Raw genomic sequence first — 12,880 nt, 5'->3', positions numbered from 1 at the left:
CCTGGTAGACCTACCACGGTTGTATCACGTGAATGTTCACTGGCGTCTCAGTTACCTTAGCACAGATTTTACTTCACTGTTATCTAATCTCATGCCTCGTATAATAATGATAACAGCAATAGACTACAGATTCCGGTGCTGCGACAGATATAAATACTGGATCCGAAGTACAGACAACACAGCCCAAGTGCATTCTCCTTTAGTCACTGGCCTAGCACGAACTCAAGGCAAGGAAGTCATGGCCAGTAAACTGCAGTACATCACTTTCTACAATGGTCAGAAGATGCCCATTGTAGGCCTGGGTACTTGGCAGGTATGTTAATCTACAGCGTCACGCACACAGGGTAGCAAAGTGTCTGAGGGGTATTCTAACGGATTACGGGAATCTATCGGTTAAAAAAAATTATCCCGTATCGAACAAATACGGGACGCCAAAAACAGTATTTAGTATTTTTCCGATACTTTCTCTTTTCCGTGTGTCGAAATTATATCAATGTTAGGCCCATATATCCGAACTCAACACAGTAAAATATGAATTTTTCTTACAACACTTATGTCACACTAAAGATGCAATACATCACGTTACTTATTTGTTATTAGATCATACATTTGCCTTATTTAACTGTAGCCTAATTTAATTAATTCAGTCTATTTATTCCTGGAAAACATGCTCTAAGAAGAAGCAAGAAAAACGACGCAACACGATTTATACGAATGGGACGGAAATCAATAGACGTGATTTACATGTACACATAAAACAAATTATAATTTCAGAAAAAAATTGGATGGTTTATACAACAGAAAGGGCTTCACAAATTGAGAAAGTCGATAACGCACTAGTTATGGAAGCCGTTTTCCGGCTTGGTATTGATTGATGGAGTTTTTGCATGTCATCCTGAGCGATATCGTGCCAAATTCTGTCCAACTGGTACGTCAGATTGTCAGATCCAAACTGGTTGCAGGACACGGCCCATAATGCTCAAAACGTTGTCACCTGGGCAGAGACCCGGTGACCTTGCTGACCAAGGTACGGTTTGGCAAGCAATAGAAACTCTTGCCGTGTGCGTACGTGCGTTATCTTGCTGAAATGTAAGCGCAGGATGGACTGCCACAAAGGGTAACAGAACGGCGCGAAGAACATCGTCGACGTAACGCTGTAGTGTCAAGCAAAACGGAGTAACTGCTTACACAAGGTCCAGATGTGGACGAACGCATTATTGACTTACTCAATTTGTAGAAAAGTTTTTCTTGAATAGATCATGCAGTTTTTCTGAAGTTTTAACCTTTTGTTTGTCTGTACATGTAAATCACTTCTATCGCTTTTGTCCGGTTCAGATAATTCCTTTATAGTGCGTCGTTGTTTTTGTCATACAGTGTACGCCGGAAATCTGATACATTGCTTCATTTATACAAGCGAATGATGCGGACCCGAATGGATGCCAACCACATGCAGACCAAAGACGTCAGTCATCGACCGTCTAAGCTTGAATGTCTAGCGAATACGATTAACATCGAATAATAATGTCTAATTTACCTCCGAAGCGGGTTATGTGACTACATAGTTATTTGAAAGATGGAGAAATTAATACTGTTTTTTAGACTACGTTGATTAGCATTGACGTTTGAAATGAAGTTACTTTTTCATTTCGTCGCTTATTAGTTAATTTCATTCGCTTGTGAAATATCAAGCCGTCTGGTAGCAAGAATAACAACAAACGTTTTTTGCAGCTTCGTGCAGAAAAGAAATAGTACTGGAAAGAGCTTATATTCTTGCTAAATATTTCCCCAATTATTTACTTTTGCGATCTGGGTTTAGGGTTCTTTGACCCATTGCTTAGTATTTCGTCAAGCAAATATAAAAAAGTGTTCTTTCTTTCTCGAAATAATGTTCCGCCAGCTACTGTCAGTAAAATCAACAGAAAAAGTAAATATAAAAATGCATAGAATTTAGTTAAACATTCTTTAAAGTGGCACTTTTATGTGATCTAACAAACTGAGCCATGTAATTTTCTAAGTTTTTATTGTTTCTTGTGCAGCTGAAATTGTGCATAACTTTCTCTGTTATATTATGCAGAACATTAAGAAGTGTTTCCTATTTAATATTATTTTTATCATTATTCATCCCACTAGGCCTCTTTCATTATTTAAGAACGGGGCGTGACTTGCTTGTAGCAAAAACAAGATATAAATATTGTATTTAAAAAGAAAAACAATATCACGCAGGAAATTGGCTTGTTTCAAAGTCTCCCCAATTTCCTCCACCAACAAAATATGCAGACCACAAGACGACACCGATGTGATCTGCACTGCTCCAGGTGTAAATAAGTGTTCTATAAAACATTTTATGTGAGAAAACTAAATACATTAGATTTCAAAAATTTCCACCTCATGTAACATGTATCTAGTTATCGTTTCCTATTGTTGAGCAAAGCTGATTATTAGACGGCCCTGTGTTGCACAAGTTAACAGTGCCGTGATTTATAACTTTAAACATAATGAAAAACAAAGGCATCAGATTAACATTGGTCATGTAACTTATTAGTTGTCTTCAGTTAATGGCTTTGAAAAGCAAACATTTCATTCTTGTGTCTGTCTTCATTAACTTTAAAATTCCTTAAAAATCTTCCCCGTCGATATGAAAAACGAGTCAGTTTTTTAAATGAGTTTTCATCTTCATGATTAGGTGCTCCGGATATTTTCTCCCAAGCCGGCCGGAGTGACAGAGCGGTTCTAGGCGCAACAGTCCGGAACCGCTCTGTTGCTACGGTCGGAGGTTCGAATCCTGCCTCGGGCATGGATGTGTGAGATGTCCTTAGGTTAGTTAGCTTGAAGTAGTTCTAAGTTCTAGGGGACTGATGACATCAGATGTTAAGTCCCATAGTGCTTAGAGCCATTTGAACCATTTGAAAGAAATATTTCACTGAAATATCAGCACCAACTAGTTACTAATGACATTCTTCCAGATAAAATTCTAAGCCCGAAACTGAAAGTGTAGGGGAGGGGAAGGCTCAAGTTTTTCCTACAATCATTAGTATTTGCTGCCACTCAGTTATGAGGTTACAGTGATGGATTTTAATAGGAAACTGATCATCCAAAATAATACTTAAATGATTAAATTCATATATAGAAGACCGACTGCTCCAGGAGCTAACAGAACAATCTTTTATTTTACTACACAAGAATAATTTCGCTATATCTACACTATGTGATTTAAAGTATCCAGACAGCCCCAGAAACATACGTTTTTCATATTAGGTGCATTGTGCTGCCACCTACTGCCAGGTACTCCATATCAGCGACCTCAGTAGTCATTAGACATCGTGAGAGAGCAGAATGGGGCGCTCTGCGGAACTCAAGGACTTCAAATGTGGTCAGGTGATTGGGTGTCACTTGTGTCATACGTCAGTACGCTCGATATCGACACTCGTAAACATCCCTAGGTCCACTGTTTCCGATGTGATAGTGAGGTGGAAACGTGACGGGACACGTACAGTACAAAAGCGTACAGGCCGACCTCGTCTGTTGACTGACAGAGACCGCCGACAGTTGAAGAGGGTCGTAATGTGTAATAGGCAGACATACATCCAGACCATCACACAGGAATTCCAAACTGCATCAGGATCCACTGCAAGTACTAAGACAGATAGGTGGGAGGTGAGAAAACGTGGATTTCATGGTTGAGCGGCTGCTCATAAGCCGCACATCATGCCGGTTAATGCCAAACGACGCCTCTCTTGGTGTAAGGAGCGTAAACATTGGACGATTGACCAGTGGAAAAATGTTGTGCGGAGTGACGAATCACGGTACACAAAGTGGCGATCCGATGGCAGGGTGTGGGTATGGCGAATGCCCGGTGAACGTCATCTGCCAGCGTGTGTAGTGCCAATAGTAAAATTCGGAGGCGGTGGTGTTGTGGTGTGGTCGTGTTTTTCGTGGAGAGGCTTTGCATCCCTTGTTGTTTTGCGTGGCGCTATCACAGCACATGCCTACATAGATGTTTTAAGCACCTTCTTGCTTTCTGTTGTTGAAGAGCAACTCGGGGATGGCGATTGCATCTTTCAACACGATCGAGAACCTGTTCATAATGCCCGGCTTGTGGCGGAGTGGTTACTCGATAATATCACTGTAATAGACTGGCCTGCACAGAGTCCTGACTTGAATCCTATAGGACACCTTTGGGATGTTTTGGAACGCCGAGTTCGTGCCAGGCCTCACCGACCGACATGGACACCTCTCCTCAGTGCAGCACTCCGTGAAGAATGGGCTGCCATTCCCAAGAAACCTTCCAGCACGTTATTGAACGTATGCCTGCGAGAGTGGAAGCTGTAGTGAAGCGTTAAGTGTAGGCCAACACCAGACTGAATACCAGTATTACCGATGGAAGGCGCCACCAACTTGGTAAGTCATTTTCAGCCAGGTGTCCGGATACTTTTGCTCACATGGTGTATTTTCTCTTATAATGATTGTGTTACAGAATTCATAACTTGTATACAGGGTCTCCAGAAACAGTCTGGAAAGCGTTTCACAGGGGGTTATGCTGAGAAACAATTGTTAATAAAAAAATTCGATACGTTGCACCGTTTCCGAACTAATTAGCCTAGAAGTTAGCCAGTCAGGCGTGCGAATTCAATCGATTTTTACATTTTTGTCAGCTTTCTTGTTTGATTTTAGGCGAGACCGTCTCTGACGGGCTGCTTGAATTTGCGAACATTACTGTCTGACAGTCTCACTTCAGTGCTAATTAACTCTGAAACTGTTCGAAGTATGAAGTTTTTTCTTAACAATTTTTTCTCATCACACAATACACTACAATACCTTCACAGCCTTTTCAGACCGGCTCTGACCACCCCGTATACCACTCAAATAATCAGGCAGAAACAATAAAGAGACTTCAGTGCTAATTAACTCTGAAACGGTTCGAAGTATAAAGTTTTTTCTTAACAATTTTTTCTCATCACACAATACACTGCAATACCTTCACAGCCTTTTCAGACCGGCTCTGACCACCCCATATACCACTCAAATAATCAGGCAGAAACAATAAAGAGACCTGGGTTCGAATCCCCAACTTGACACAAATTTCCATTTGTCTCTTCAGACTGCATATACAGAGTGTTTCCGCAAGAGCGTGTAAAAATTTAATATGGTATAGGTGAAGCTCCACTGAAAAATTTGAGGTAGGGAACCTGGAGAAGCCAGCTTAAGGAGATAATAGGAATAAAATCACATTACTTTGTACTTTTTTGTTTTCGTTAGTTAACTGCTGATACCATCATTGACCATTTCTACGGTATCTTACAAAATGTGCTGAAACTGATGACTGTCAGCCTCAATGTAAGCATGACATCGACGAACAGGATTCTGACGCACCCTGAAAAACATCCCTGGCGTGTTTCGAATCACATCACAGACAGCTACATTTCTGGCAACTAATTACATTTCGGTATCCACTGAAATAAATAGGAAGTGCAGGGAAGCTAAGACGAAATGGCTGCAGGAAAAATGTGAAGACATCGAAAAAGATATGATTGTCGGTTCAAATGGCTCTGAGCACTATGGGACTCAACTGCTGTGGTCATAAGTCCCCTAGAACTTAGAACTACTTAAACCTAACTAACCTAAGGACATCACACACATCCATGCCCGAGGCAGGATTCGAACCTGCGACCGTAACGGCCGTGCGGTTCCACACTGTAGCGCCTTTAACCGCTCGGCCACTCCGGCCGGCTTATGATTGTCGGAAGGACAGACTCAGCATACAGGAAAGTCAAAACAACCTTTGGTGACATTAAAAGCAACGGTGGTAACATTAAGAGTGCAACGGGAATTCCACTGTTAAATGCAGAGGAGATAGCAGACAGGTGGAAAGAATACATTGAAAGCCTCTATGAGGGTGAAGATTTGTCTGATGTGATAGAAGAAGAAACAGGAGTCGATTTAGAAGAGATAGGGGATCCAGTATTAGAATCGGAATTTAAAAGAGCTTTGGAGGACTTACGGTCAAATAAGGCAGAAGGGATGGATAACATTCCATCGGAATTTCTAAAATCATTGGGGGAAGTGGCAACAAAACGACTATTCACGTTCGTGTGTAGAATATATGAGTCTGGCGACATACCATCTGACTTTCGGAAAAGCATCATCCACACAATTCCGAAGACGACAAGAGCTGACAAGTGCGAGAATTATCGCACAATCAGCTTAAAAGCTCACGCATCGAAGCTGCTTACAAGAATAATATACAGAAGAATGGAAAAGAAAATTCAGAATGCGCTAGGTGACGATCAGTTTGGCTTTAGGAAAAGTAAAGGGACGAGAGAGGCAATTCTGACGTTACGGCTAATAATGGAAGCAAGGCTACAGAAAAATCAAGACACTTTCATAGGATTTGTCGACCTGGAAAAAGCGTTCGACAATATAAAATGGTGCAAGCTGTTCGAGATTCTGAAAAAAGTAGGGGTAAGCTATAGGGAGAGACGGGTCATATACAATATGTACAACAACCAAGAGGGAATAATAATAGTGGACGATCAAGAACGAAGAGCCCGTATTAAGAAGGGTGTAAGACAAGGCTGTAGCCTTTCGCCCCTACTCTTCAATCTGTACATCGAGGAAGCAATGATGGAAATAAAAGAAAGGTTCAGGAGTGGAATTAAAATACAAGGTGAAAGGATATCAATGATACGATTCGCTGATGACATTGATATCCTGAATGAAAGCGAAGAAGAATTAAATGATCTGCTGAACGGAATGAACAGAATAATGAGTATACAGTATGGTTTGAGAGTAAATCGGAGAAAGACGAAGGTAATGAGAAGTAGTAGAAATGAGAACAGCGTGAAACTTAACATCAGGATTGATGGTCACGAAGTCAATGAAGTTAAGGAATTCTGCTACCTAGGCAGTAAAATAACCAATGACGGACGGAGCAAGGAGGACATCAAAAGCAGACTCGCTATGGCAAAAAAGGCATTTCTGGCCAAATGAAGCCTACTAATATCAAATACCGGCCTTGATTTGAGAAGGAAATTTCTGAGGATGTACGTCTGGAGTACAGCATTGTATGGTAGTGAAACATGGACTGTGGGAAAACCGGAACAGAAGAGAATCGAAGCATTTGAGATGTGGTGCTATAGACGAATGTTGAAAATTAGGTGGACTGATAAGGTAAGGATTGAGGTTCTACGTAGAATCGGAGAGGAAAGGAATATGTGGAAAACACTGATAAGGAGAAGGGACAGAATGATAAGACATCTGCTAAGATATGAGGGAATGACTTCCATGGTACTAGAGGGAGCTGTAGAGGGCAAAAACTGCAGAGGAAGACAGAGATTGGAATACTTCAAGCAAATAATTGAGGACGTAGGTTGCAAGTGCTACTCTGAGATGAAGAGGTTAGCACAGGAAAGGAATTCGTGGCGGGCCTCATCAAACCAGTCAGTAGACTGATGACCAAAAAAAAAAAAATCCACTGGGATACACAAGTGAGACCGGTGCCGCACGGCTCCTCTGAGCTTGCATAGTCATTGCCACTCGCTTCGTTTAAAAAAAGACGGTATATTGGACGTGAATGGTGGGTGGTGGCTAAAGCGCAATGCTCAACGTTACCATGTTATAAGTATCATATATTGCCTGAGGACGGACCGATAAGTGGTGCGAAACCGGTCGCAGATTTAATAAAAATCATTGATACAGCCAGTGCGGAATTTTCTTTGAAGTAATAAACATTCCTGTATTGACCGACCACGTGTGGCAGGCATGCAACACCATAGCACAAACGAACATCCAGCACCTGTACATCACGATACAGCTATGTTTGCATGCTTTCTTTCAACATTCTGGAGGTAGCACCGGTTATTAATGTACCAGCGTTTCACGTTTGCAATGCCCTCTCTCTTGCTTATATTTTTCTACCAATGTATATATTAATTATATCATACATTTCACGAATTTTATATTTAAATGACCTAAGTATTGAAAAAAGAAACGAAAAAATTAGCTACCGAAAGGAGACTCTCATCTATCTGATTTTGCTGATTGATATGTAAGTTCTGAACTTCACGTACCATGAACATAAAAAAATTACAGTGTTCCGATTGGCCTTGTAGCTTCCTTCGAAGCGACTATCTTGCGGCGTGGAAACAATTACATATTGCAGGAGGCATTGCAGGGCCAACAAAAAATGATTTTCAGTCTATATATCTATCGCTTGAGCCCTGTCCCGCAGTTACGCAGGGTCAGCCATCGTTAACCAGATTTGGCATGTTAATGTTTAAGGGGTGGCCAGATGCTCTTTCTGCCGCCGCCCCGTACCCCGCGCGACGGAATTAGTGTACTCCAACTGTCTGCGTCGAGTGTAATCCATGGGATAGTACGAAAGTGTTCAGATGTCGTCAAGACGTGTAACTGAGGCGAAACAGGGGGAACCATCCCGGTATTCACCTAGCGGGATGTGGAAAACCGCCTAAAAACCACATCCAGGCTGGCCAGCACATCGGCCCTCGTCGTTAATCTGCAGGGCGGATTCGATCCGGAGCCAGCGCACCTACCCGAGTCCAGGAAGCAGCGCATTAGTGCTCTCGGCTACCCTGGCGGGCAAACAAAAATAATTTTCAATATTTCATATAAATATTGACTGAATTTAAAAATTGAAAATGCTGTCATAAACCACTGACTACGTAGCACAATGTTATGTAAAAGACTTAAGACTGTCAGGCATTTATTATAGATCACAATTGTTTATATGTGTTGAGGTGCAAGTTCATAGACTATATTCGTCCAGAATTTGAGAGTGGCCATATTAGTTAGCTGCAACAAACTTTACACTTAATTTCAAAACTTTTATGAAACATGTTCTCACTGACTACTACCCTTTCCAACAAAATAATAAAACGAAAAAAGTTTATCGCTTACGACATTTTCGTTGTTCGTGTAATAAAACTTCACCAGCAGGAAAGACGTTTTAATTTGTTACTTCTTCGTTACCAAATCTTGTTGCGACGGATTCTGCAGACACTAGCAACATATGCCACCGAAAATACCTGCAAAATTATTTCATTCTACGCCACACGTACAGCCGTGACAAAAGTCGTGGGACGCACTTATACAGATGGCAGTAGTATCGCGTACACAAGGTATAAAAGGGCAGTAGATTGGCGGAGCTGCCACTTGTAGTTAGGTGAGTCATGTGAAAAGCTTTCCGGCGTGATTATGACTGCACGCCAGTAATTAACAGACTTTGAACGCGAAATGGTAGTTCGATCTAGACACATGGGACATTTCGTTTCGGAAATCACTAGGTAATGCAGTGTCCCGAGATCCACAGTATCTAGAGAACACCAGATTTCAGGCATTACCTCTCACCTCGAACAACACAGTGGCCGGCGGCCGTTGCCAAGCGACCGACGGCAGCGGCGTTGGCACAAAAGTTGTAAATGCTAACAGAAAATCAAAACCGCGTGAAATAACCGCAGAAATCAATGTGGGACGTACGACGAACCTATCTGTGAGGAGCATGCGGCGAAATTTGGCGTTAATGGGCTATGGCAGCAGACGACATCGCCTGCAGTGCTTCTCCTAGGCTCGTGACCATATCGGTTGGACCCTAGACGACTGGAAAACCGTGGCCTGGTCAGGTGAGTCCCAGTTTCAGTTGGTAAGAGATGATGCTAGGGTTAGAGTGTGGGACAGACCCTACGAAGACCTGGACGCAATTTGTCAACGAGACGTTGTGCAGGCTGGTTGTGGCTCAGTAATGGTGTAATCTGTGCATACATGGAATGGACTGGGTCCTGTGATCTAACCCAACTGATAACATTGATTGAAAATGATTATGTTCGGCTACTTGGAGAGCATTTTTATGGATGACAATGCGCCATGTCACCGTGACTCAGTTGTTCACGATTGACTTAAAGAACTTTCTCAACAACTCGTGCGAACGTTTTGGCCATCCAGACCGGCCAACTTGAATCACATCAAACATATATGACATATAATCGAAAGCTCAATTTGTGCACGAAATCCTGCACCAGGAACACTTCAGCAATTATGGACAGCAATAGAGGCAGCGTGGCTCAATACTTCTGCAGGGGACGAGTTGTAGAGTCCATGCAACATCGCCTTGCACCACCACTCCAGGCAAAACCAGGTCCGACGCGACAGTAGGAGGTATCGCATGAATTTCCACTACTGGCCATTAAAATTGCTACACCACGAAGAAATACAGATGATAATCGGGTATTAATTGGACAAATATGTTATACTACAACTGACATGTGATTACATTTTCATGCAATTTGGGTGCATAGATCCTGAGAAATCAGTACCCAGAACAACCACCTCTGGCCCTAATAAAGGCCTTGATACGCCTTGGCATTGAGTCAAACAGAGCTTCGATGGCGTGTACAGGTAGAGCTGCCCACGCAGCTTCAACATGATACCACAGTTCATCAAGAGTAGTGACTGGCGAATTGTGACGAGCCGTTGCTCGGCCACCACCGACCAGACGTTTTCAATTGGTGAGAGATCTGGAGAATGTGCTGGCCATGGCAGCAGTCGAACATTTTCTGTATCCAGAAAGGCCCGTACAGGACCTGCAACATGCGGTCGTGCATTATCCTGCTGAAATCTAGGGTTTCGCAGGGATCGAATGAAGGGTAGAGACACGGGTCGTAAAACATCTGAAATATAACGTCCACTGTTCAAAGTGCCGTCAGTGCGAACAAGAGGTGACTGAGACGTGTAACTAATGGCACCCCATAGCATCACGCCGGGTGATACGCCAGTATGGCGATGACGAATACACGCTTCCAATGTGCGTTCACCGCGATGTCGCCAAACACTGATGCGAACATCATGATGCTGTAAACAGAACCTGGATTCATCCGAAAAAATGACGTTTTGCCTTTCGTGAACCCAGCTTCGTCGTCGAGTACACCATCGCGGGCGCTCCTGTCTGTGATGCAGCGTCAAGGATAACCGCAGCCATGGTCTCCGATCTGATAGTCCATGCTGCTGTAAACGTCGTGGAACTGTTCGTGCAGATAGTAGTTGTCTTGCAAACGTCCCCACCTGTTGACTCAGTTATCGAGATGAGGCTGCACGATCTGTTACAGTCATGTGCAAAAGATGCCTGTCATCTCGACTGCTAGTGATACGAGGCCGTTGGGATCCAGCACGGCGTTCCGTATTGCCCTCCTGAACCCACAGATTCCATATTCTGCTAACAGTCATTGGATCTCGACCAACGCGAGCACCAATGTCGCGACACGATAAACCGCAATCGCAATAGGCTACAATCCGACCTTTATCAAAGTGGGAAACGTGATGGTACGCATTTCTCTTCCCTACACAAGGCATCACAACAACGTTTCAACAGTCAACGCCGGTCAACTGTTGTTTGTGTATGAGAAATCGGTTGGAAACGTTCCTCATGTGAGCACGTTGTAGGTGTCGCCACCGGCGCCAACCTTGTGTGAATGCTCTGAAAAGCTAATCATTTGCATATCACAGCATCTTCTTCCTGTCGGTTAAATTTCGCGTCTGTAGCACGTGATCTTCGTAGTGTAGCAGTGTACATCCGTGTATCTTAAGGACGTGGCCTCATAAACACTGAGATACGTGGAGAACGAACTTTTACAGCTACAAATTCTGTTCACTTGTCTGTCTTGAGTGAAATACTGGGACTATATTCTTCTAGTATTTGACGATGAGAACACTTTTGAACTGCTAAAAACTTTATGTATAATTTCAAAACTTTACGAATTTTTTTTCTCTCTGAAACCACCCAGAAAACCTTGAAAGGGAAAAAAAGTTTATCACGCCCTGTGACTTCGCAGGCAGTAAAACCATCGCATCAGAGAAGATGTTTTAATTTATTTCTTCTTTATTACTAACTATATTCGCTATATATTTTGCGAACAGTATCCACATACAACAGTGAACATACCTGCAAAATTGTATCATTATACGAAACATGAGTTCACGAGATTTCTACGTCTCCGTCTACATGATTACTGTGCTATTCACAATAAAGTGCCTGGTAGAGCGGTCAATGAATCACCTTCAAGCTGTCTCTCTACAGTTCTACTCTCGAACGGCACGCGGGAAAAACGAGCACTTAAGTTTTTCTGTGCGAGCCCTGATTTATTTTATCGTGATGATCATATCTCCCTATGTAGGTGGGTGCCAACAGAATGTTTTCGCAATTGGAGGGGAAAACTGGTGATTGAAATTTCATGAGAAGATCCCGTCGCAACGAAAAACGCCTTAGTTTTAATGATTGCCACTCCAATTCACGTATCATGTCTGTGGCACTTTCTCCCTTATTTCGCGATAATACAAAACGAGCTGCCCTTCTTTGTACTTTTTCGATGTCATCCGTCAATCCCACCTGATTGGAATCCCACACCGCATAGCAATACTCCAGAATAGAGCGGACAAGCGTAGTGTAAGCAGTCTCTTTGGTAGACCTGTTGCACCTTCTAAGTGCTCTGCCAACGAATCGCAGTCTTTGGTGTGCTCTACCCACAATATTATCTATGTGATCCTTCCAATTTAGGTTATTTGTAATTGTAATCCCTAAGTATTTTGTTGAATTTGACGCCATTTGGACTGAGATACGTCAAAAAAATAGCCTTTGCTTATAAAGGAGCACAAATTTCCCATAATATTCTTAGTGTGTAATGTTATGTGTGCCTCACTGCTTTTTTTAAACTAATTTGTGTGTGATTTTATTCTGAGAAGCTCAGTAATGTATGTAAATACCGTAAATGTAAATGTGACTCAAAAAGTACTTGAAGTGAAGTGAAGCACAGCTGGGCAACAAGAAACCCTTAGCGCGCAATCCCCGCAACGATAGTAGTTGTGAATCCTTTGAGTA

At 42.5% G+C, this 12,880-nt stretch overlaps 1 protein-coding gene across 1 annotated transcript in view; it reads left to right on the top strand.

Annotated features, from left to right (window-relative positions):
* The first annotated feature begins 219 nt into the window (after positions 1–219).
* The window catches only part of LOC126425003 (1,5-anhydro-D-fructose reductase-like), a 50,433-nt gene continuing 37,772 nt past the window's right edge, over positions 220–12,880 (top strand). The window contains exon 1 of the mRNA XM_050087902.1: positions 220–313. Within this exon, the coding sequence (XP_049943859.1) occupies positions 239–313 (75 nt within the window). The 5' untranslated portion in view covers positions 220–238. The remainder of the gene's footprint in view (positions 314–12,880) is intronic.

The sequence above is a fragment of the Schistocerca serialis genome, chromosome 10, assembly GCF_023864345.2.
Source record: "Schistocerca serialis cubense isolate TAMUIC-IGC-003099 chromosome 10, iqSchSeri2.2, whole genome shotgun sequence".
Classification (NCBI taxonomy): domain Eukaryota; kingdom Metazoa; phylum Arthropoda; class Insecta; order Orthoptera; family Acrididae; genus Schistocerca; species Schistocerca serialis.
This window is presented reverse-complemented; position numbering and strand designations above follow the sequence as displayed.